The sequence below is a fragment of the Cervus canadensis genome, chromosome 8 (genome assembly GCF_019320065.1).
Source record: "Cervus canadensis isolate Bull #8, Minnesota chromosome 8, ASM1932006v1, whole genome shotgun sequence".
In the NCBI taxonomy this organism is placed as follows: Eukaryota; Metazoa; Chordata; class Mammalia; order Artiodactyla; family Cervidae; genus Cervus; species Cervus canadensis.
This window is the reverse complement of record NC_057393.1, coordinates 16,143,258-16,170,214: the sequence shown is the minus strand read 5'-3', so window position 1 is coordinate 16,170,214 and position 26,957 is coordinate 16,143,258. Positions and strand designations below refer to the sequence as shown.

Below are 26,957 nucleotides of genomic sequence, written 5' to 3'. Positions count from 1 at the left end.
ATCCCTGGGTCTGGAAGATTCCCTGGAGAAGGAAAGGCAACTCTCTCCAGTATTCTTGCCTGGGAAATCCCATGGACAGAGTCAGCAGGTGGGCTACAGTCCATGGGGTCGCAAAAGAGTCAGACGCAACTTAGCAAATAAACAAGACTGTACAAAAAATTCTGTATTTAAGTGGAAAATGGACTTAGATTCTAGCCTAAATGAAGTGAACGTTGCTCAGTTGTGTCTGACTCTTTGAGACCCCACGGACTATTCAAGCCATGGAATTCTCCAGGCCAGAATACTGGAGTGGGCAGCCTTTCCCTTCTCCGGGGGATCTTCCCAACCCAGGGATCGAACCCAGGTCTCCTGCCTTGCAGGCAGATTTTCTTTACCAGCTGAGCCACAAGGGAAGCCTGGTCCTAGCCTAAAGTAATTCTAAACAGAAGGTCACCCACTTGAGCATCTGGCAGATGTCCAGAACTCAGGCAGAGCGTAGGACAGCTCCTCGCTGCGCTGCCCCTGGCACATCCCAGGACGTCTGGCATTCCTAGTCCTCACCTATTAGGTGCTGCTGCCATCGCCACCCACCAGTCATTACAGCAATAAAAAATACAGCTTTTAATTGACCTGTTGAAAGCAACCGCCATCTGGGTAAAACAAGGGGTTATGCAGTAAACGGCATGTGAGGGACCTGAGGTCACTATCCCATCGAGACAAATTACTATTTTTAGCCATACAAAATGAGTCTAGCTCAGACTCAGCGTTCAAACCCTATTAATAGGGCTCTTTTATTCCCTATCCTGACACCTTTTGTTATTTCTAAATAGTATTTTTTGCCATTTATTTAATAAATTTTTGTACATTAATTCCTAAGCTTGGCTGAGACCGTGTCTCTCTTGGTTTTTGGTGTTTAGAGCAATGCGTGGCATATAGAATAAAGTATTTAGTGGGTATGACTAAACTAGGCTGGTGATAGAGGCGTTGAAAAGACTTCAGGGAAGTCCCAGAAAAGGCATAGCATCTTCCTCTCTTCTGCTGCTCTTTTCTCATCCACAGTGAGGTGTTACATTTCAGGTACAGCTGCCGGTGTCTCTGAGGATACACGGCTCCAGTGTGCTCATCTGCTCAGGACATTGAGGCTGTGGGCTTCCCAGGCTGTCTTGGATGTGAGCCAAGCTTCTGGGAAGGCCTTACTGCTCTGGTGATGGGAATAGCTTTTTTCTATGCCTCCTGTGGCTTTATTACTGGGAGGCAAGAAATATAAACTGTAAGTGCCATCTCTTGCTAATCCTCTGTTCCAAACACCACCATCTCTTGGTCCCGTAATAGAATGTTGCCAAGTCTTCTCGAATGGATGCCACTAACGTATCTGATGCGAGTGGCTCCTCCTGGATTGTGGTCTGGCTTGCCCACATTTCCTAGAGGAAGCTGAAAAGTTGAATTGGGTCTCCAGTTGTCATTTAAACAAATAAGGCACACACTATATTGGGGCTAGGGTGTAGCTGGGTATCAGTCATCCCGTGGTACCTTTTGTTTATACTGAAACTTTTTTCTTATAAAGTATCATGCAAATAAAGGAAAGTGAAGAAAGTATAAGTTTACAACTTAATGAACTATCACACAACAAACATCCATGCGGCTCCCAGTCTAGTCAAGAAATAGAGGGGCTGCCCTGGCGGTCCAGTTGTTAAGAACCCACCTTGTGGTGAGGGATCACCTGTTTGATCCCTGGTCTGGGAAGATTCCACATGGCATGGGGCAGCTAAGCCCTCGCGACAGAACTACTGAACCCACACTCCAGAGCCCATGAGCCGCAACTACTGAACCTACGTGCCTCAGCTACTGACGCCCACTCGCCCTAGAGCCCATGCAACAAGAGAAGCCACACAGTGAGAAATCCACGCACCGCAGCTAGAGAGTAGCCTCCATTTGCCACAACTAAAGAAAGCCCGTGTGCAGCAGTGAAGATCCAGCACAGCAAAAATATAAATAAATTTAAATCCTTAAAAAAAGAAGAAATTAAAAATTCTTAGAAGCCCCCTTCCTGCCCCATCCCAGTGACTACAACATCTCTTTTTTCTAAATATAACTACTATTCTAATGTCCAACGCTTTGCTGATAATCCTAAAACTATAGTATAGCTTTGCCTGTGCTACTGTGTGGAAAAAGTATATATATGTTCGTGTGCTGAGTTGCTTCAGTCGTGTCTGACTCTGTGACCCTTTGGACGGTAGTCCACCAAAGCCTCTGTCCAGGGGATTCTCCAGGCAAGAACACTGGAGTGGGTTGCCATGCCCTCCTCCAGGGGATCTTTCCATCCCAGGGATTGAACCTGCCTCTCTTACATCTCCTGCATTGGCGGGTGAGTTCTTATACCCCTAGCGCCACCTGGGAAGCCCGTATATGTACATATACATTTATGTGGGCTTCCAGGTGGCATTAGTGGTAAGCCACCTACAATTTCAGGAGACATAAGAGACGCAGGTTCGATCCCTGGGTTGGGAAGATCCCCTGGAGGAGGGCTTGGCAACCCACTCCAGTATTCTTGCCTGGAGAACCCCCTGGACAGAGGATGCTGGTGAGCTACTGTCCATAGGGTTGCAAAGAGTCGGACACAACTAAAGAGACTTAGCATTCACACACTCATACATTTATGTGCATCTGTATAAAATATGTAGAGAGATGTGTGTGTGTATACATACATATTCTTCCGTCATGAGACATTTGTGTTGACTCCAGATTGAGACTTTATGAATAAAGCTGCTATGTGTATTTTATGCTTGTCTTTTGGTAGACATGTGCAGTAATTTCTCTTTGATATATACCCAAGTGGAATTGCTGGGTCATAGGGTAAGTACATATTTTACTATACTAGAAATTGTCAAGTAATTCTTAAAAGTGGTTGTACAACCTTGCATTTCTACCAGCAGTGTATAAGCATTCTACTTGTACCACATCCTTGGCAACACATGATAATGAGTAGTGTTTTTAGTTTTGGCCATTCTGATCAGTAGGTCATGGTGTTTCACTGTGGTTTTAATTTCATTACTAATGAGATTCAGCTCAAACCGTAAAGAATTTGCCTGCAATGCAGGAGACCAGGGTTTGACCCCTGGGTCAGAAAGGGTCTCTGGAGAAGGGAATGGCAACCCATTCCAGTATTCTTGCCTGGAGGATCCCTGGCAGGCTGCAGTCCGTGGGGTCGCAAAGAGTCGGACACGACTGAGCAACTAACACACACAGTGAGATTCAGCAGTTTATCATATGTTTTTTGGGTACTAAGCCATCTTTGTTTATTGTCCAGGTCTCTTGCCCATTTCTTTGTTTTGTTTCTTCTTTCCCTTGCTATTGAGTCACTTTTTTTTTAAGATTCATTTGTATGAGTTTTATGGGAAAAAAAAAACCCAACTCTGGATATATGCTCTTCTGTTTGATCATGTGTGTTACAGATACTGTCTTCTCTGTAGCTTATCTTTTACAAAACTCTCTTTGCTGCGTCTTTTGGAAAACAGAAGGTCCTAGTTTTACTTTAGTCTATGGTTAATTTTTTAGCGTCCTGTTTAAGAAAACTTTTCCCATGCCAAAAGCATTAAGATATTTTTCTACATTCTGGCAGCTTTATTGCTTTGCCTTTCACATTACATCTAGAGTCTTACCGTTTTTTTCTGTATGAATATCCAGTTCACTCAGCACTTTTCCCCACTACCTTGTTTCTTGGATCACAAATCAAGCATCTTATAAGCGTGGGCTTGTTTAGAATCTATTTTGTTCCATTTGGTCTGTTTATCCTTGTGTTAACACCAAACTATGTTAATTGCTATAGTTTTAGAATAAGTCTTGTTATCTGAAAGAGCAATTTTTGTACCTTATTTTTATAGATTTTTTCTATAGGCTTTTTAGTTTTCTTATCAAAGTAAGGAAATTGCTTTCTATTCCTAATTTGCCATTTGTTTGTTTTTTTAATCATGAGCAACCATTGAATTTTATGAAAAGATTTTTTTGCTGCATAGGCTTTCTGTTTGGTGATTCAAGCATCAAATAAATGATTCCTAGGTGACTAGGAATGCTCTTTTGACCTTGAGATTCTATTATTCCTCAGCAGATTAAATTCAACAAGAATGTCTCGAGTACCATCTTAATTGTGTGCATTATATAAGAAGAAAAGCTATCTTTGCCTTTTAGGAGATTAGAATTCCATTGGTGAGATAATACCTACACACACACACACACACACACACACACACACATAAAATAAATAGCTGTTAAAAATTGTGAATGATTAATTGCAGAATGAACAGCAAAACCATACATGCCTAGGATCTTAAGTCAGAGAAGGCGACACCATGGCAGGAGTAGAATGAGAAAGAATACATCTCGTCACCTTGTGTGGGAAAATTTCAGTAAAAGAGAGTCCCCCAAGCAGGACAGGGGAATTGGCCTTGGCAGAAATGTTAGTAAAGAGACCAGCTTGGTGGAACTAGAAAGCTGTTTGGTCTTATTTTTTAAATGTATGGATGACTAAATTATGAACTGTAGCAATTTTATCAGCAGTGGCATTTCTTTGAGCAATTGCCAGCATGGTGGTAGCATTGGCTGTCTAGATTTGGAAGTCTTGCATAACTAAAATATCACCAGTAATTGTGTCTTAATGTTTCAAGAGAGTAAACATTTTTCATGGAAAAAAAATCCTCCTTCATATCATGAGATACATCTGTTTGTACAACAATTTGAACAAAAGGGGCATTTCAGCTCTACCTGTATGGAGCTGCTAGGTGCTATTCTTTTGAGTCGTATAGCTGTTCTCTGTTTGAGTCTAGTAGATTCTGGTCTTTTGTTCATGTTTAGCTCATAAGGATCAAGGTCACACAGAGATTAAAGCTCTCTTGCTGCACTGGTATTAAAATCTGGACAGTGTTCCTTGCTGTCTTTTAATTTTTATTCTGGTATTAGTACAGTAATTCAAAACACAGTAATTAGTTTTTGTTTAATATTGTTTAAATAAGAAGATCAAATACAACATGTATATACCAGGATAAAAAGTTCAAGTAAATTTCCTACAGAGTGAAAAAAAAGACTAATTTCTTTCCATTGACTATAACTTATACAAGTAATAGAATGTTTCTGTAACCTAGTTTTTTTACTGAATATGAAATTTGTATAGTTATCTATATGTGAAAATCCCAACTATTGAATTTCAGTGTGTTAGTTTCCAGTTGTTAAAATTATAGAGCAGTATTTTAATATTGCATCATTTTGTTTGAAAGAGTATCAAACAAAAGCTGAAAACATGACTAAGACAGATAAAATCTCTGTTATGTGTTGGGTTGGCCAAAAAGTTCATTAAGATTTTCCATGATATCAAAACCCAAATCTACCCAATATATTTCCTTTCTTACACTGGCTTATTTTTGAGACCAGACTCGGGATTGAAATTCTAAGAGCAGTGAAGGGAGGGAAGGAGACAGATAAATACAGCTTTATTTGGGGACAAAGTTAACATGTTGAGTGTAGAAAATTCATACCATGCCATACATAGAACAGTTTTGAAATCTATCAGGTAAAATTTTAAATGTGATTAGTACTTGATAGCTTTCAATAACTTATTTAGTTATTTATAATATCTGATCCCTGGAGAAGCTTAGAAATAGCTTTGTGGGTATTTTTCTACTTACTTTCTAATCACCACATTTTTGATCACTGCAGGACCATTTCTGTAGCTAATGCAGCATTTTTCTCAGGTTTTCTGAAGGCCCTAGTGAGATTGTAGTAAATGCACATAAAATGATTGTTTTCTTTTTAATGGAGAAAAAAATGAAGCATAGGAAGTTGAATTTAGTCTTAATATTGGACAGTATAAGACTTTCCCCCTTTTATCTCATTATTGTGTATTTTATCCATCTCAACAAGGTAGAATTTGACCTGTAAAATGTATAATGTAATAAGTGCTTTGTTGAAAAAAATTTTTTTTTTAATTTTCAGAGTTGTCAGTACTGTGAAAATAGCACATGTACTTCTGTGATTGTTTTAGTCACACTTTTTTTTGGTTCATTTTTGGCAGATAAAATAACACAAGAAGATATTGAAGGCATTCTACAGAAATTCACTGGGAATATAATGCAGGTACCTCCCCTGTAAGTTCAATTGTTGAATTTGAATAAATGTTTAATTTTATTTTCCAGTGGCTGACATCGCGCTAATGAAGAAAAGGAGAGTGGCTTCCTTTTACTTTATGGCAAGGCATGTTTTAGACCTAGCAACTGGTCAAGAGAGGTGACCCTGATTCAGATAGGATACAGAGCCTCTGGTGTCTTTAAGAGGAGACTGGTGGGCTCCAGTCCGTGGGGTCACAAAGAGTCAGACACGACTGAGCACAGCGCATACACACACGGGATGTAGTCTCCTTTGTCCCTGGATATTGCCCCAGCCTGACATCTGTGCTCTTCGAGGGTTTGTTGGTTTTTCTGATTCCACCTGTAGTCATCAGGGCAGTTCTGGAGAGCAGCAGACATGTTGCTTGTCCCAGAATAGCAGGAAAAGGGACCAGTCCCACCTGGTACAGGCATCAGAGGTATGCTTTAGAGTCCAGTTGACACTTCCTGTCAGGTGTTGGGACCATTCTTTTTGGGCCCAGAATCTTATATTTCGCAATTCTCTGCAACAAATGAAACAGATGAGAATTATAACTTATTAAAAGTATAAGTATATTGATTTCCCACCTAAGCCATATTTTTGTGCACATTAGAATTTCAAGCAAATTGCTTCCTTTTTTTTTAATGGCATAGAATGTGTCAGGATATGTTACTAAAACTTCTTTTAGAATTTTGGTTTTTTAAAAAACTCTTAATTTTTTTAAGAACACTGAAATGTCTGTGGGAAATGTTTCTTTATAATTTTGCCTCAAATGGGAAGACTTAAAAATTGTAGCAGGATCTGAACAAACATTATTTTGGATCGTTATTGTTAAGATATAGTAAACATTTATGTTTATAAGAATCGTCTTAGGATTTTCTTCCCTGTGATTGTTCAAGGATTTTTTTTGTGGACTAATCATACTTAATCACACAAAGTTAAGTGCTGTTAAGTAGATTATTTGCTTATTTTTTCTTTGGAAACAGTTTGGTAACTTTTATGTGAAAATGAATATAATTACAGTGGAAATACATTGTTTCAAGGAAATAAAGCTGAGATCATTGCTACCGGATGCCTTGTTCCCTTTACCCAGAATGAGGACTAGTGAAGACATGAATAGACCATCTCCAGGAAGATGGTTAAAGAGGAATATTTGACAACATTGCTCCCTGAGTGCCAGAATGAACTGTATTAGCCTCCAAGATATTATATTTAGAAACTCTGTCCCCGATACCAGTGTGGAATAGGTTAGAAGGAAAAAAAGTTCATTCCTGGAATGATTTTCAGTTGAAAGGGCTGCTAATCATCTTTTCTCTTCATGCTGTAATCTGGAATTATTCTCTGTCACTTTCTCAATCTCTCTTTATTCTTGCTCCCTTCTTCTCTCTTTGTCTCCCTCTTGTACTTTGCAAGCTATTCTGCATTAAAGAAAGATGGCCAGAGACTTTCAACTTTGATGAAGAGAGGTGACGTAGTAGAAGCGAAGCCTGCCAGGCCAGTTACTGTATACAGTCTCTCCCTTCAGAAATTCCAGCCACCATTTTTCACACTAGGTAAGATGGAGAAATCGGAAATCATCTGTATTTACATGTGACTTTATTTTATATTTGGCTACTTTTCTGTAACTTTAATGGATCCCGAGGATATTGGAAATTTTTTTAAATTGGACTTTAAAGAAGGTTAGAATTTGTTAATAACTTTCTGACAACACATATGATGAGAATACCTATGGCTATATAGGGGTTCAGAGTTGTCCTAAGTCATCTGAGTTTCTTATATTATCTTACTATAAAATTGTAAATAACATACTTTGGATCTCTGTAGAGAAGAGTAGGTAAGGAATACATATTTTCAAGATTTTGTATTTTCTATTTTATTGTCTTATGAATACTTGTTTCTCATTTTGGCTAGTACCTGATAGTTTACACTCAGTTTTTTTATTGACATTTATTTGTCCTTTTAAAACAGTGCATTTCAGTCTGTGAACAATAAATTCTAAAAGTTGAGTGATTTTTCTTTGTCACCAGCAAATTACTGCTAAAGATCATGAAAATATAGGAATAATGGGTAATGCAGAAATGTATTCCTGGACATGTAGTAAAGTTTAATTCAAGTTAACAATTTGAATTTATCTATAATCCATATTTGAAATAAATTTAAAACCCAAAAAGACTTTTTCTATTGTTTGAAAATTTTATGATCTCCTAGCTAAAGCCCTGAATGTGTAAGAGTCTTGAAGAATCAAAAGCTGTATTTCTTCTTAATCTTCAGTCTCCCTGAAATTGATCCTGCTTCCTGAAATTGACGCTGCTCTTAATTTCCTGGTGCATTCTGAATAGGATGACTTTTAGAAATAATTTCCCAAATCTTTTTTTTCTAAACTTTGTTGCTCTTTTTTCTCCTTTTGACGTTATTATTTAGTGTAAGTTCCTGTAGGTTGTGGGTTTTGTACAATTCTTTTAGGAAATCACTCCTTAAGTTTCCTGATTCTAAAATATTAGACAAACAATGAAACAAATATGCTAAAAAGTATTTTCCTATGTTCCATGAAAAAGCAGCAGCTGTGTTGGCAAAGCAGATATTATCTATGAAAGTGAAAAAAAAAAGAACAAACCTCAAATTTTTCCAGTTGCATTTGTTCATTAGAGTTTATAGTAGGCCACATTTGACTCTTTTCATCAAAGTCAAATATAGTGCAAGAATGTAGTACCCCTCCATTGGTCCTGGTGCTCATTTTTTAAAATCTCAGCAGTGGCTCCCAACCTTGAGCTGATGGGGGAAAAAAGAAATTAAAATACCCAGGTGGGGAGTTTTGATTAATTCCCTCAAATAACTTTATTTGTATGCTAAGCTAGAAACAGGTGGAGTATAGTCTTTTTGTATGGAAATACAGTTCTTTTCAGGATGTCTTGTGGATGAATAAAAATAATCCAGAGCCTTGCTCTTAACCAATAAACTTGTATTATACTGGCTAAGCTAAGAAGATGTTTAGACATGCAGTCGGTAGTCAGTGGTACATTGCGTAGATTTAAGTTACTTCATGATTATTTTTAGGAATATTTCCGAAAGGACATTTAAATATGCTGAGTTTTCTGTGTAATATATTACCCCAAACATAATTCCTGTCACTGAAAAGGGAATTTTTGTTTGTTTGTTGTATTTTTCGAGTATGTAAATCTGGAAATATTTTAAAAATCTACAGCTTATTATAGCAAGGCTGAGATATCTAACCATTTGAAACCTTTTAAATGAACAAGATGTGCAAATCTGAAAAAATTTTTTTAAGTCTGCAGCTCATGATAGCAAAGCTGAGATTTCTAACTATTTAAAACCTATTAAATGCACAAGGCTGAAGTATTAGAGTGATATGACTTCCCATGTAATTTAAGACCTGCTTGTGAGTTTCTGCTATTTGCTTTCTCCACACTCTGACTTTTCAGTCTCACACACACATATGCTACTAGATGAATAATTTATGTTTTAGCACATAAATATTTTATCACTCGATTGTTTACATAGTGCATTTTTACATTTGTTTAGGGGCATCATTTCTATGTAAAGTGGATTTCATAGGAGCTTAGCAATTTACCATGTCACTGTTAACATTCCAGATGTCGAATGTGGAGGAGGTTTTTATATCAGAAGCTTGGTCAGTGACATTGGCAAAGGTAAGCATAAATATGAATTACGAATTACCATTTAGAGAGTAATATTCCTTTTTGATGGGAAAAAGGAATTTTCCGTTTTTCATATCTCTGAGTACTGACTGGCCTTAGGAACTGTGCCAGTAATGAAGCCTGTGCTTTCAGCCTTAAAAGCATTCTAGGTTTATGGCAGACAATTAGCAGCATCCATAGCTGCAGTGAAATGCTTGTAATGGGAGAGAAGAGAAAAAGAGGAACAGAAAATGAAGATGTGAATAGTGAATCTAAGGACCAGCATTTTTTTTTCAAGCATAAAATGTTTTAACTCAAAGTAGGTACAAGAAGAAAAGATTACTCCTTTAAAAAAAAATTTTTTTTCATTGCTATACGTCAGATTTTTTAAAACAACCTAGAAGCCATCGTCTTACTAACAACCGGGAAATTGGAGATCTGGCCCTGCCATTGGCTGGCTGTGGTGACATGGGACAGGCCTCATGACCTCATCTGCAAAGTGAGAGGAATAGTTACTCCGGGGGTTGCTTCATGGGTTACATAAGGAAAGTGAGTGCCAGTTCCATCTAGACTTTAACCAGTTTATTAGATGAGCTATTAAATATTATTTGGCTACTTAATCATTTCTTAATCTCAAGGCTCCTGGTTATTATTTTGGATTATTACAACTTTACATTTAGGGTAGTTTTGAAAGGTTTGAATTGAGTCCCTCAGTCATTTGAAAAATGGTAAGACTATGAAATACTAAATCATTTATCATGCATTTTCTTTTTCTGTTTTGTTGCCACAGAACTTTCTTCCTGTGCCAATGTGCTAGAGCTGACGCGCACCAAACAGGGACCTTTCACCCTGGAGGAGCATGCCCTGCCCGAAGACAGATGGACGATTGATGACATCGCACAGTCTCTCGAGCAGTGCTCACCTCTTCTCCCAGCAGAGCTGGCACTTAAAAAATCAAAACCTGAGGAGTCTAATGAGCAAGTTTTGAGCTGTGAGTATATAACTCTGAATGAGACAAAGGGAGAAGATGATGTAATTAAGACACTTTAAGACTGGCTTGGGATTGTTATCATTTCCTGGTTGACATTTGAATCCTGTGTGCGGAATGACAGGCTACATGCAAAAGACAAATGATACCTCTGGGTTTTTTTCTTTTTTTGCATGAAGAAAAATGTCCATCATTGATGGTTTCTATGGTACACAATTTATCTGCTGTACATTATAAATAGCCCTGCAGTTGTTCATTTCTTGCTGTACTGTAGAATGTTGTCATGCTGTTAGATCGGATTCAGGAAAAGCAACTTTTTGATTTTGATCTCTCTTAAAAAGTCTTTTCCTATGAAAAAGTTGACCATATTTTCTAATCAGAGGGGAAAAACAATGAGCTACATGTTTCTTTGGTGTCATGAAGTGAATGTATATTTGTTTCTTTGACTTTATTTTGGCTTCCTGGTGGCTCTGGTTATTGAAACTCCTTAACTATGTTTGAAAAAGCCATTATTTAGCTCTTATGTCTTAGAGAGTTGATGATTATTAAGAACATTTCTTTAATAATGTTATACTTATCTTGGTAATAGCTGTGTTTGTTTAGATCTTGGAAACTAATAAACTTTTATAATAAATATTTGTAACTGAACCAAATTATTGCTGCTACCACTAATGGAATGTAAAGAGAAGACTAAATGTTTAAATAAATTCACCTCTACTTTACTATTAGCATAGGACAGCTCCTATGGCTTATGTTTTGGCAGCTATGAGATGTTTTCCTGGTAATCAGTACAGTCGACCACCCTGTGCCAATATACTAAATAACCTAATTTTTAAAAATTAAGCTAAAGAATGTGTCTTCAATTAAAAACTTTTCTTTATTTTTTAGTATTTATTTACACCTCTTTCTAGGGTATCAAGCCCCTGGTATTTTGTTTGCAGTTTGCTTTTTTTTTTTTTTGCAGTTTGCTTTTTCAAGTGATGTTTACAAACTTTGAGTTTTGCCCTGTATTTGCAGTTAATCCCGTCTTTTTAAATGTTGAAAAACAGTTGTTCTCGAACATTTTCATTCAAATGGCCTACTGACAGGTCCATGTCCCTCTTTACCATAGTTTTGAAAACAGTCACATTCCAAAAGAGTAAATTTCATGTGTAATGAGTGCTTCATATTTTTGTTATGGGAAAGCAATATATAATGCAGCCAGTCTGTTGAAATCCCACTGCATTTATTCAAATAAATATAATTTCAAAGTTAAGAGTTGTTAAATTTTCATCAAATAAGGATTTTTAGATTTTTATGGATTGTCTTTCTTGCAAAGATAGTTGTTACGCAACCTCCAACCTCTAAATTTTAAATATGTAAAGAAAAATGGTCGTATTTGTGGTGAACATAATATGAACTCAGTCTAAGAAGTTACATGCTTCAGTAGAGCACTTTCAGCGTATTGTCAACATTTTTAGAACGAAAATGTTAGCACTTTCTTAAATGACACAGAAAATTGTAAGGAAAAGAGCTAGTTATCATAATGCCTTAAATAAAACTTCAGACATACAAAGGTGTGAATTGAAACTTTTACTAGTTTGTGGCTAGGGCCTGCAGTTCGTGTCATCAAAGGTGGCCGTGGTCGCCTCTTCCTGTTGGAATGGGACAGGGTCCGGGACGCCTTCACACACTGCCTGGTAAGGGATGGAAAGCGCCTGAGGCATCGTGGCTCTGTTCCTCACTTACATTTTGGCATGTATAATTTGCTAATGGTAAAGAGTGTAAATGTTTTGAAAAGACAAGTGACTTTCTGAAATGGTAGCCGGTCGTTTTCTTTTATTGAAAACACTGAAGAAAATTTTGCCAAATGGAAAAGTCACCCATAATCCTCACCACCCTGATACAGTGACTTCAGAACACTCATTTTGTATTACTCTTTTTTTTAACTATTTTTTAATTTCATATTATTCGCCTATTTGTATTTAGTTTTGATAATGATTATTTAATCTTTTTACTTTAGTTTATTTAAACCATTTCCCTATTGCTAAATTCTTAGGTTATTTTCAGTTTTATTAGGATAAGTTCCTGGAAGTGGAATTATTAAATGAAGTAATATAAACAGTTTTATGGTTCTTAATAAGTTTGCCTTATTGCTTTCCCAGAGAGTTGTAACATTTTACAGTGTTACCATTTGAGTATATCAGTTCACCAGAAGTTTACAGCTTTGGGTGGGGGTTTTATACGTTATTGTTGCTAATTTAGTAAGTTATAAGAGTTCAAAATTGCCGATTTACCTCTGTGTGACTTTTTCATATACTTTGTCACTTATATAAATAAATGTCTTAATGGTTTCTTTATACATTTGTGTGAGTTATTTGTGCAGTAAATACGTGGTAGAAGTATTTTCATGGTCTGTTGTCTTTTTTATTTTAGTTTCATTTTTCATTTTTACTGACTAAATTTGCTAATTTTAAGAATTCTTTTATAGTTGCCAGATTTATGAGTATGAAGAGTTAAAATTTATTAAAAATTAAAAACATTATTAACTTTCATAAGCAGCTGTAACTGATCAAGATGCTCTAAAAAGTTTGACTCATCCATAAAACAAATTAGTTTTCTCCTGAATCTGGTATTTAAGTACCAATTGCTTTATTTTTTTTACTTTAGTCAAAATATTAAAGAAATATCTGTGCCTGTGTATTTCATGTCATAATAAAGTTGTCTTATTTGTAAGAAAACATGTGTTAGAAATTTCTGAAAATGCTTCCACCTGGAATATACAGATCATTTCATTTTGATATTTAATTTTTTTATATTTCTGGAAAATATTGTCTGAAAAGTCAACAGACTTGGCCATAGAATTATTTTATTATAGCTTTAAGATCCATGACCATTAAAATAATATAATTTTTCTCTGATAATTCAAAATTATAAAATTTGAATAAGAACTAAACTTAACACTTTCCTATCCTAACTAGATCTTTTCTTCTTTAATACTTAAATTAATACCTATTCCAGATCCACCATCAGAAATTATTCATTGTACTACATAAGAAAAGAATGCTTTATATCAGATCTTTAGTACATTTTCTGTCTCTCTGACCAGTTTGAAATTTGTATCAGACTTACCATGGGCATTTAGAGATTTAATTAGTTCTATTTCAAAGGAAGAAAGTAATTTACCTTATATGTTGATGCATATAACAGAAAAATTGTAATTCAAAAGCACTCTAAAATGTTGAAACATTTAAATAGAGGAATATGAAAAATATAAATTTTATGGGTTGAAATGATTATAATGGTCTTGTAGTTAAATTGAAATAGGAAATTTATCTTGAAACTATTTCTTTAAGGCATATGTAGGCAGCAGTAGCCTGGCCTAATCATTTATTGAGTATCACTTGTTAAACACTTACTGCATGCACTTGAATCTATAATCTCTTCATAGTTTCAACTTGAGTTAAATTCTCTCTGTGAACAGTAATATCTCATATTGCTATTATAAATGATGATGCCAGTAGGAAAGTTGAAGTCAGAAATTACTATTTTGTTCCTCTTATCTGTAAGTAAGCCTTAAACTATAACATATTAAGATTATTTCCATCTCTACTATTAGCTTTTTGATTAAGGCAAATCACTTAATCTTTTTAGGCCTTAGTATTCTTATCTTTAAAACAAAGGAGACAGCTAGTCTATCTTTAAGAATTTTTGCAGCACTAACACAGGCTTCTAAGTATAGATGATTTGTGTTTATTCTGTTCAGAGCATGTTCTTTTTGAGCCTCAACTTTCATGTTCATCAGTTTTGGAAAGTTCTCATCCTTTATCTCTTTGAATATCACATCTGTTCCATCTAGCAGTCCTGTTAGACTTATGTCTTTCCATTTTATTCTGTGTCTAATTACGCTCATATTTTCCAGCTCTTTATCTCAGTGCTGCTTCTTAGAGAATTTCCAATTTTAATTTACTGTTATTTTAATTTACTGTTTTAATTTACTATTTTAATGTACTGTTTACCTGTATATTTATTTCAAAATTACTGTGACTTTTTAAAGTTTATAGAACATCAACTTTTTTTCAGAATCCCTCTTTTGGTGTGTGTTGTCATCTTCTTTCATCAGGGGTTTAGTTTAAGTATATATCATATATTTATATAGGTATCAGTAAAAGTTAATATATGTATATTTATAATTTTTACAGATATTTAATATCCATACAGAAATTGCATGTATCATAAATGTATCACCCAATAAATTTTCATAAAGCAAGCCTGTGTAACCAACAACTAAATTAAAAAAACAGAAGGTTGCTAATTCACTGGAGGTCCTCCAGAGAGTTCTTTCTGGTCACTAACCCCACCCCACTGCCAAGGGTAACCACATATAACATTACAGATTGTTATTTTGTTTGCTTTTATGTTTTATATAAATAAAGTGAACAGTATATACTCTTATGTCTGGCCTCTTTTGCTCACAATTATATTTGTGAGGTTCTTCCATCGTCTTGTACAGTCATAAATCATTCTCATTATTGTTTAGTATTCCATTGTGTGACTGTACCTACATTTATCCATTTTTCTGAATGATGGGCACTTGATTAACTTTCAGATTTGAATATTTTTAGTATTCCATTATATCTCCCTGTTGTTAATATTACCTCTTTAAAATTTTTTTATGTTTATGATAGATGTCCTTATCACAGATTACCTTCAAATAGTATTATGACACCTCATATATATGGTAGAAATCTTACAAGAGTATATTTCCATATCTTCTATATTTTGGGCTATTTTCATACTTTTACATATATTATAAACTTTACAATATATTGGGTTTTTAAAATTGTTCTTTATCTTTACTTTGGTGCTTTAGACCAGGGGTGACAACTCTTGACACTACACAGAAAAGAATGGATGTAGTTATGTTTCAATAAAACTACATTTACCTTCATATTGTAGCTTGCTGACCCCTGACTGTTAGTTATCTTCTAAACACTTCTAAATCTAAAAAGGTTTTTTAAAACTTTTATATTTATCTACATCCTGGTGTTTTTCATTTTTTAATGTAGATCTAAATTTCTATCTGGTATCATACTCCTTTCTGAATAATTTCCTTTAACATTTCTCACTACACAAGTCTGAGAGCAATGAATTTACTTTTGTTTGTCTGAAAAGTGTTTATTTTACCTTTTGTTTTGAGTTACAGTTTTTCTGCATATATATATCTAGATTCATTAACTTTTTTTTCTTTCCATTCAGCACTTTCGTGTCATTCAATTGTCTTCTGGCTTGTATAGTTTTCTGTAGCTGCCTTCAAGGTTTGATCTTTGATTTGCAGCAGTTTGTCTCTAATGTGTCTAGGTGTTTTCCTTTGTATTTATCCTTTTGAGGGCATCTGAATTTCTTGCATTTTCAGTTTATTTTCATCAGATCCAAATTAATGCATTAGTAAGGCTAAGACTTAGAGGCCAGATATTTTAAGTCGTGACTGTTCTTTTGGCCTGCCGAACTGGCTATATTATCTAAAGGTGTTGACTAGGTGATTTTATTCCATATTATTTAAGTGTTTGCTGTTGTTTAGTCACTCAGTTGTGTCTGACTCTTTGCGACCCCACGGACTGCAGCACGCCATACTTCCCTGTCCTTTCTTGTCTCCTGGAGCCTGCTCAAACTCCTGTCCATTGAGTCAGTGATGCCATCCAACCAGCTCATCCTCTGTTGCCCCCTTCTCCTCCTGCCCTTAATCTTTCCCAGCATCAGGGTTAGTTGTTTGTCAGTTTAAGCATACAATGCCTTTGTCTAGGGAACAATATATGGCATACAGAAGAAGTCTTGAAGACATGGTTCAGGCCTTTAAGAAGCTTTCACTTTACTTCAAATAGGAACTCAAGAAATATACAAACAGAAAGTTATGTAACACCACTGAGCTTCCCAGCTGGCTCAGTGGGAAGGAATCCGCCTCCCAATGCAGGAGATCCGGCTCGGATCCCTGGGTTGGGAAGATCCTCTGGAGAAGAAAATGGCAACCCACTCCAGTATCCTTGACTGGAAAATTCCATGGGTAGAAGGGACTGGCATGCTACAATCCATGGGGTTACAAACAGACAGACACGACTGGGCGACTGAGCATGCATGCATACAGTGCCATAAGACAATACATAATTGTGTGTCAGTGGGTGATATTGCCAGAAAGTGCTATTGACGTTTAATGAAGCTATAATTAATTTCTGCAAACCCTTGCTGAGCTCCTACTGAAAACAGAGGAAGGAGAACATGGACGTTCAGTGACCAGGACCGCTGCCTCAAGAAGGAAGACCTGGGTTGGGCCTTGAACAGTAGATACTATTCAAAGAGGAGACAAGTCGGATGGAGGGGAGGAGTTCCGCCAAAGACGGTGGTATACAAGGCACATTCCATCAGCAAAGAAGAGGATGGTCTGGGTGGAGAGGAGAACTTGTGTATGGAAAAGCAAATTGTCATGATATCATTTGGAGCCTTGAAAGGCAGAACTGAGTAAAACTTCAGAGGAGGGACTGGTTCATATGGAAGCTTTATTTTAAGGAGGTTTATCTAGCAGTGATGTCTGGCAGGAACTAAAGAGGTGGAAGTGTTGTTTAATTGCTAACCATGTCCAACTCTTTTGAAACCCACGGACGGTAGCCCTCCAGGCACCTCTGCCCATGAGATTTCCTAGGCAAGAATACTGGAGTGTGTTGGCATTTCCTTCTCCAGCAGATCTTTTCGACCCAGGGATTGAACCTGTATCTCCTACATTGGCAGGGGAATTCTTTACCAGTCAGCCACCAGGGAAGCCCAAAGTAGGTAGAAATAGACAGAAAGTCAGTTGGAACTGAGTCTAATGCAGTAATCCAGAACTGAGTCTGGATAATAAAAAGTCTGAACTAGAGCCTTCTCAGTTAATACATCTTTGAATGGACAGTTTAAAGAAAAAGAGATTTTATTCAGTGATTTATTAGATAATTGACAGCCAGAGAACTGGAGGAAGAATGATTAGCAATAGTCATCAAATAGGTTTTCTTAAACCAATCTGATTTTTTGCATGAGTGTGGCTCAGATGGTAATGAATCTGCCTGTAGTGCAGGAGACCCATGTTCAGTCCTGGATCATAAAGATCCCCTGGAGAAGGGAATGGCTACCCACTTCAGTATTCTTGCCCGGAGAATCCCATGAACAGAGGAGCCTAGCAGGTTACAGTCCATGGGATGGCAAAGAGTTGGACATGACTGAGGGACTAACACTTTCAAGCATTTTCTTAGGCATTGGATAGTTGGTACAGTTGCCTCTGATAACCATGGCCATGAGTCATCATTATAACAGCCATGATTACTTGTTCCTTTATAACAGCCATGAGTTCTGTGATCAAACAGTAAGCCTCCTGAAAAGAATTATTCCTTTTCACTTCTCTAAGTGTCTGGCATATAGTAGGTTTGTTGAATTTAATCTGTAGTTAGGGGTTCCTAATTATTATTTGAGATATTAACTCATGCCCATCGTTGAAGCAAGGGCTCTGGAGTTGTTAGGTTTACCAAGCTCTACTGCTTATCTTTAGCTATTCACCTTAAGAAAGTTAATTAACTTTCCTGAGCCCCAGTTTCCTCATATGTAAACTGGGGATATCAATGGTGACTATTTGATGAAATTATGAAGTCCAAATTAGGTCATTTTTCAGGTAAAGTGTTTAGCATACTTCCCTAGAACTCAGTAAGTAGTAAACAGAAGCAAATGTCCTATACCTGATTTACATGTAAGTGAAGGATAAACCTGAAATTCTCATGGCTTATGTAGTCCAGGTATATAAGACGCTTTATATGATTCTGTTTTGATGAGAAGAACTCGGCTGAAGAAAGAATTTCCTGATACCAGAGGTTATTAAATGATACAATAGGCTATTGATACAAGTAGAAAAAGTCCTTAGCGAATGTCAATGTTCACCTTTTCTATATTTCATGTACTGATATAGATAGATAAACACACACACATAAACACATATGCCATTAAAGTTATTAATAGTAAACCTTGGACTTCCCTGGTGGCACAGTGGATTGAAATCTGCCTGCCAATGCAGGGGACGTGGGTTCAATCCCTGGAAGACTCCACATGCTGCAGAGCAGCGGAGCCCGTGTGCCACAACTACTGAAGCCTGCGTGCTCTAGGGCCCATGAGCCACAACTAATGAGCCCCTGCGCTGCAACTAATGAAGCCCGTGATTTGCAGCCAACAGGCCGTAACTACTGATCCTGGGTGCCGTTGAAGCCCATGCACCTAGGACCTGTGCTCCACAAGAAGAGAAGCCACCGCAATGAGAAGCCCATGCACTGCAGGTGGAGAGTAGCCTCTGCTCTCCACAACTGAAGAAAGCCCACATGCAGCAATGAAGACCCAACACAGCTATAAATAAATCAGTTAACTTAAAAAAAATCTTTTTAAAGAATGGTTAGTAAACATTTTTCATTTACTTCATCTCATTTGACCCTCCAGCAGTCCTGTGAAGTAGGAAGAATGTCTGTACCTGTTATTTAGGTGAAGGACTTGAAGTGGCGCTGAGGAGTAAGGGACTTGGCAGAGCCTCATCGCTGGAGTGGCAGAGCTGGGTCTCTGTGCTCTTTGGATTCCCAGATGCTGTTTGTGTTACATCTGGAGGAAAGTGATCTGAAGCACAGATGTTTAGTGGGAGGAATGAAACACATGCTGCAATGCCAAAAAATAACTGGGAATCAAAGCAGAAAACAAGACATTTGTTCCTGTTATAATATGACAAAGAGCACGGCTCTTGTGGCTTGGGATTGAATATTCAGGGGGGGAAATGGGGAGCAGTTTAACTTGGGTGCAAACACTCTTGGAACACTGCATCTGGTTCTGGGCTACTCATCACCGGGCTTATGGAAACCAGCTGGACGAGGTTCAAAGCAAAGCACTGAAATGATTAAGGGGCTGAGGGCATCAATGAATAAGGGAAGATTAGAATTAAATATGTATAGTTCAGTTAAGTAAAGACTAAGGGAAAAACCAGCTATATACAAATACTCGAAATGTGTAGACATTAAAAAGGTAGATTAATTATTTAGCATGATACATGGATATAATATACAGTGATAGGATGCAAATTTAAGCTGAGTATAAGGGGAAATTTCCTGATAATCTAAGAAAGCTCTGTGGCATAGTCTTTCCCTAGAAAAGCAACAGAAATTGCAAGGCTTCTAAAACTTTCCTGTGTTCCAGATACTAGATGGTTTTAAAGACTGATCATTAATTTGGTCAGGTGTGATAGTGAATTTGGTCAGTGTGTTTGTATAAGAAAATGCCCTTTTTTTTTGGCTGTGGCATGTGGGATCTTAGTTCTCTGATGAGGGATCAAACCTGTGCCCACTGCAGTGGAAGTTCAGAGGCTTAACCACTGGACAGCCAGGGAAGTCCCTAGAAAGTATGTTTTAGAGTTACTCTGACATATAGGGATAGAACAACATAATGTAAGAGATTTGCTTAACAATACTACACAAAAGAAAGGAAGGAGGAATGGAGGAAGAAAAGAAGGAAGAGAGAGAAAAAAGGAAGTTAAAGAGGGGGAAAGAAAAAGGATGAAAAGGATAAATGAAGCAAGAGTGGCGGATATTGGTAATGTTGAATCTGAAGGAATGTCATATGTGAGTTTATTTTATATATGTTTGAAAACTTTCATAATAAAAAAAAAATCTGTGTTTCCCTGAACAAAACTCAGTAGTATTTTATTAATCCCTGGCCTCCCTGAATACAAAACCTTATACCGATGACATACACAGAGACTTCTGCTTGACCAGGGCCTCTGCTCACCATCTTGCTCTGGGAGGTAGATTGGGCTGGGTTGAAGGACTCTTTGTAAAACTGCGGAAGGAAATCCAGGACAATTCTTAGAATTGTAGGCTTCTAGTGGTGGCTTCAGCAGGTTGAATTTATACAATGAAAGTGCAGAGAGCAAGGTTGTAGAACCGTGAATGACCTCTCTTGCACTCCTGTCCGTTATTTGTGTAAAGTACTGGCCATTGATCAGAGAAGCAGGTGCCTTCAGAATGGCCATATCCTATTCTCTTGAATGAAGAACCTCATTTGTAGACTCTGTAAAGTAAGAAGAGGGGTAACTCATAAGGTAAATGATTTCAAAACCCAGCAAACATCTATGAAACTGAAGTTGTTAGTTTTTCTTTTTTTTTAAGATTTAAAAAAACCAACTGCTCTGCTTTTGCCTCTCAGAGCAGATCTCAGCTTACCTTGAAGGTGAATGTTTAGGGCAGGAGATTTAGGGCACGTTTGAAATGTATGTCCTGACTCTGCTGTTTTGTTAGTTAGAGGAATATAAATATTTTATCTGAATTTCACTGATGGCAATCAGGCATGAACACAGAGCCAGCATTTGAGGATCTGTCATGTCTGAATTTCTCCAGAATGCACAACTAGGCCAGCAAATGGTAGTTGGAGTGAGATTGATTCCAGCTCAGTGTAAGAGTGGATCCTGTAGCCATTGGAACTCTCTGGAAATGTAGCAGAAGCTCAGTGGTGGACAACTTTGGTTGAATCTCATGTCTAGACATCCTTTCTCCAGGCCCAGCATCATTCTATTAGCTCACGCCCTTGTCACCTCTTACCTGGGCTATGCAGCTGCCACAATTAGACCTCTTCACCACTAGCCTCTTCCCTATGCTACTATACTCCACTTTGCCTCCAGAGTGGCTGTTTTGTAACACAACCGATCATGTCATTTCTCTGTTTAAACTCTTCGGAAACATACTCAGCAATTTTTCAAGTCTCAAAGCGTAGAGTTCATGAATGCTCAGTTGCTCAGTCATGTCTGACTCTTTGTGTCTCCATGAGCCCACCAGGCTCCTCTATCCAAGAATACTGGAGCGGGTTGCCATTTCCTACTTCAAGAGGACCTTCTGACCCAGGGATCAAACCCACGTCTCTTGCATCTCCTGCATTGGCAGGCGGATTCTTTACCACTGCACCACTCAGGAAAGCCCAAGTGTATAGTAATAAAGTCTTTTTTCATGACCCAGTCAGAATCAATCCGTCCTCATCTCATTTGCCATGGTACCTCATATACATTCATTACCATACTTAGCACCCCATTTAAATCAAGTCTTTATTTACTTGTCTTCCCCATGAGACTGAGGGCAATTACTGTTTTCATCATATTTCCTCAGTGCCTGGCACGTTGTAGGCACTCAATATCATCAAATAAGCCCTGGGAGCCATTATATTCCGAGTATAGGAAGACAGTAAGCACTCAACAACTTTGAGTGAATAAAGTAAGATGGCATTCATTCAGCCCTTATTTGTTGACCAGAGATCTAGCTGATCTCTAACCTTTAGACTCTCAGTGATCCTTGAATGGGGAAGCATTTCCCCCCATTTCTGTGTTTTAGGGACAGGAAGATGAGTAATGCAGTGAATGATACAGTCGGGAAATATTTATTCCTCTACCCTAAGCTGTCTTTCAGCTTTCAGATTCTATAAAAGAAACAAGATGCCATACAGCTTATTCTAATTTGTCGTAGCATTGTTTATTTGTTTCCTTTTTAAGGAGGAGGTGGAATTGGATTGTTTGTTTGGTTTCTTCCTCAATAAGCAGCATCTTAATATAACTAGTCTGGACATCTGTCCCATTTTCAAAAATTACAAGTTTCGATCATTGCTAAATTGTACAGATCCCAATCTGTCTGCTCTGCATATATTTGCATTTATAAAAGCAGAAGCAGGCTAAGAGTCTTTCTAATGCAATCCCCTAAATGCATGAAGTATTAGATTGCTTTTCCCCATTGGTTCGTGCATTGCTAAGGGCTTAAAAGGATCATTGATTTGAATTATTTAATGTGTACAGCAGGTTGAGTTTCTTTTCTTTTTTTTTAAGGACCTTAAGGGGCATTGCCTTAGTTTTTTAATGTTAAATCTCATTTTTCTTTGAAAATAAGAAGTTAAAGCTGTATTCACGTAAGGTTCCAAAGTGCCAAATTTTCACTGTGTTTTTAAACCATCTAAGAAATCTCTGATTCTAGTGAAATGTTGCTGCTGAAAATTGAGCTGAAATTGCTAGGCTGAAAATATAGTTATAACTACATTTATTCTAATGTTGTATGATTTTTCCTTTTTTGAATCTGATGCAGATGAAATAAAAGAGAGAGATCATTTCTCTAATAAAAAGCCATCCTGGGTCTTTGTTGTTGTTTCTGAAATTTAAGCTGGTTTTGACTTAAATTCTGTAACCACAGTTCTAGACTTTAAATGTTGAACATTTTTACTGTGTAATTTAAGTTTGTGTTCCTACTGTTTTTTGACGCTTTGCTCTGTCCCCGTGGAAAGGCAGTTGTGCCATGTCGGCACAATTTGTGATGGAAACATCTGGGTGAGCAGATTTATTTCAGTTTGTGTTCTCTTCAGAAAGCTTGCCCAAAATAGACTTGTTTGTGATGTCTAGTGTGACTTCCTAAAACAAAGCAAAAAGTCTTATTTAACCCATTTGTCAGGACAATGCGCAAATAAAAACAATGGAAACCTCATTCACATATGGCAGTCATGTGATGTAAAAAGTTTAGGTCATAATTGATAGGGTGATCAGATAGTTTTATTATCTCAACCCAGATGCTCATGAGACATGGGATTCCTAATAATAATTGAGACATTATTGATCTGCAGCAGGTCTAAACTGGGATTATCCAGGACAGCCAGATGTCTCTGTCACCCTAACTACTTGCCACGGCTGTTAAAAGTCTCACTTACCATGGTATATGGCAAGTTCTTCCGGGAGTTCTGGTAAGTCACTGATGTAGCTCTGTGTCAAGGAGCACAATGGTAGGCTCTAATAGATCAGTCAGTACAACACTTCCCTGAATGTGTAGGAGGTAAAAGACATTTTAGGGCAGGAGATGTAGCAACTGGGACTTGACAAAAGCTTTAACATTGCCTAACGATAAACCTGCCAGAGCTGATAGTAAATTGTTACCATATTACACGCCTAAAATCTTTCTTAATAAATCAAATATATTTAGCATTCGTAGGATGGCACAGAAATTGAAAGCCTACAGGGGAAAGTTGAGATTTGGGTTACCTGTGCCTTTGATTCCAGAATCAGAAATGTTAGACAAGGATGTCAGCAAATGAAATACATTTTCTTAGTTATATGTCATGAGATGCAGCTACTGTCCTATTTTCTCTTACAGTCTTCCTTCTGAATTAATATCTCTTAAAAATAGCTGCAGATTCTCAAATATATAAGAATAGTATATGCTGCTTGCCACAATTTCTTTTTTCCTGAAGATTCCTTCAAGGTCTTTCAAGAATTCAGTTTAACTTAGCAAAGATTAGAAGACCTACTGTGTGTGTGAGGCATCATGTAAGATGCCTACAAAGAGGAGGTGAGGCTTTGCCCTCAAGGCATTTTCTATGATACAAGAAAATAAAGTGAATTCATAACAACACAATAATGCTACAGAGGCAAGTGCCATTAAAAAGATACTTATCCCTTGAGTTGTGTCTGACTCTTTGTGACCCTATGGACTGTAGCCCCTCAGGCTCTCTGTCCATGGGATCCTTCAGGCAAGAATACTGGAGTGGGTTGCCATTTCCTTCTCCAGGGGATCTTCCCAGGGATCAAACTATCATCTCTTATGTCTTCTGCATTGGCAGGTGGGTTCTTTACCACTAGCACCACCTGGGAAGCCCAAAAAGATATATAGATTACATCTTACACCTGATAGTGTATATTTGTTGATAGCTGGTGAGTAGTTGCTGTGTTGCACAGGGATCCCAGTCTGGCACTCCATGATGACCTGGAGAGATGGGAGGCGGAGAGAGAAGGGGATGTATGTATAATTATGGCTGATTTACATTGTTGTATGGCAGAAACCAATACAACATTGTAAAAAAATTTTAATATATTTAAATTAAAAAGTAGAAAAAATGTATATATACATCACAGAAGAGTGGTGGGTATAAGGATATTTATAACACAAGTCTGTAGTTTGCTGCATGTTTGAAATGTCATTTAAAAGTTTTTTTTAATGTATATAGCATTGTACATAGTACTGGGAGAATTAATTTAGGGAACTGGGCAATTATATCTGGTTATAAGGATCTGTGTTGGCTTTATCTACCCTTTTCTGCAACATTCCATTCCCTTTAGCTGTAACTTAGCTTCCCTAAAAATTCTCTCATGAAAAGAGAGAATCTCCCACATGTATCCAGTGGTAGGCAGCAGAACACACATTCTTTCGGGTGCCCAGAACGTGCCTTGTCCTTTGCCTCTAACTGTTTTTGATGTGAAGTTCGCTCTCTCTCGACCTTGCCCATCTCACATACACTGCATATTGGCATCTGCCTCCAAGGTTTCCCCCCTCCTCACCCCATCCTTTGCCAAGACAAGCTGGTCTATGCCCACCACTCACCTTCTCCATAGCACAGCTCCAGTCCAAGCCACACACAGCTCTCGACTGGATCCCACAGTGGATTCCTTTCTCTCCTTACACAGGTCTCCTCTCTGAGCACCTGCAGAGGCGAGACTGAGGGATAAGCAAGTGTGGAAGTCTGGAGGACAGCGAGACCACTGTGCTGGTCTGAGACGCGTCTGATATTCAGGAGTTGGCAGGTGGCGTGGTCTCAGAGGAGAGACGGAGGCCGAGGAGCTGAGTTTCTTCAGCTCCTTTCTTCTGCTCAAAACTGTAGGGTAGGACCAGTCATCCTTCTAAGGAGAGTGCAGATGGAGAAGCTAAATGACTCCTGAGTCCTTAGTCATCCCAGATCAGGCCAGGGTGGTAGGAGGAAGCCTGGGGAGACTGAAGAGGGGACTGGTCAGTGCTGCTGGGGGCACTAGTCAGATCAGGACCAGTGATCACTGAGCCTGGAGCCCCAGAGTTTGTTGGTGATCTTGAAAAGAGTAGGTTCAAAGGCCATTCAAAATTATTTGTAAGACTTATTGGGTGTGTGAATTCCTCCAGACCAGGGGACCAGGAAAACAACCAGTAGTTACTGCAGGTCCTGCTCCCAGCAGCCCTCTACGGAAAGTACCGTATGCCCATCTTACAGATGACAATGCTGAGGCATAGAGAAATTAAGTAGCTTGCCTCTTATACCAGTTGATTAGTGCAGAGCGAAGATTTCCATTCAGGCACTGTGACCCCAGAGCCCCTGCTATTAGTTACTAGGCTGATGCTCGTAGAAGATCATGAGAGAGAGGGAGAGAAAGAGGGAAGGGAAGGGAGCACGAGAGGAAGAGAGAAGGAGCTGGGTGGGAGAGGGAGAGAGGGAGCATCTCCGGACTAGAGGATTAGGAGTTGTTTACACAGAAATAAAAATTAAAGCTGTAACAGTAAATGAGGTCAGTGAGGAGAGTGAAATTAAATATATGGAAGAGAGAGAGACACACCAGTAACAGCGGCAGGGATGGGGAGCTGGTCACTGGCTGGTGCTTAGACCCTTGAAAATATCTACCGACGGAGTCAGGTTTCTTAGACTCCGAAAAACTCACATCCCCCTGTGATGAGCACAAGGACTTCGTATCCACCCGTGATGTTATTTCTAATGCCAGTGTTAGTTGCTCCAGTCGTGTCTGACTCTTTGTGACCCCGTGGACTGTAGCCCGCCAGGCTCCTCTGTCTATGGAATTCTCCAGGCAAGAATACTAGAGCATGTTGCCATTTCCTTCTCCAGGGGATCTTCCCAACCCAGGGATCCAACCCAGGTCTCCCACATTGCTGGCAGATTCTTTACTGTCTGAGCCAGAAAGTCCCATTAAATATGGTGAATGAAATCAAAGCAATAGGACAAAATGCCACTTTGTTTTCAAACTCAACTCTTGCTCCCAGACTCTGAAACATGTCTATACACGGGCTGACAACTCAAACACACACACACACACACACACACTTGAGCATCCCTGACTTGGCAGGTGGGAGGAGAAAGTTGAACAGAATGAGCCCTTTGAGAGAGGATCAGTCAGAGGCCAAGGCAGGAGAATGGGACAGGATTCGTAGTGAAGCCCGGGGAGTGGGTGAGATGTCTCATCTAAGAAGCGGGTGGCAGTTCTGCTGGAGCTGCGGAAACGGGGTTCCCTCCGGGACTGCTGAGACCTGTTCACCTTTGTAAAAACACTAGCGCACCTGCAGTAGTGTGTTTACGAGCAGACACCTGGTGGGAAAACATGTTTTCAGTCCTATTATGGATAATAGAACAACAAACCA

General features: G+C 38.2%; 1 protein-coding gene across 2 annotated transcripts in view; it reads left to right on the top strand.

Moving 5' to 3' along the window:
- Window positions 1-13,139, top strand: part of TRUB1 (TruB pseudouridine synthase family member 1) — a 31,111-nt gene extending 17,972 nt beyond the window's left edge. For both annotated transcript variants that reach the window (XM_043476752.1, XM_043476751.1), the window contains 4 exons: window positions 6,041-6,113; window positions 7,525-7,664; window positions 9,723-9,779; window positions 10,558-13,139. In XM_043476752.1, the coding sequence (XP_043332687.1) occupies window positions 6,041-6,113; window positions 7,525-7,664; window positions 9,723-9,779; window positions 10,558-10,817 (530 nt within the window). In that variant the 3' untranslated portion in view covers window positions 10,818-13,139. The remainder of the gene's footprint in view (window positions 1-6,040; window positions 6,114-7,524; window positions 7,665-9,722; window positions 9,780-10,557) is intronic.
- The last annotated feature ends 13,818 nt before the right edge of the window (window positions 13,140-26,957 follow it).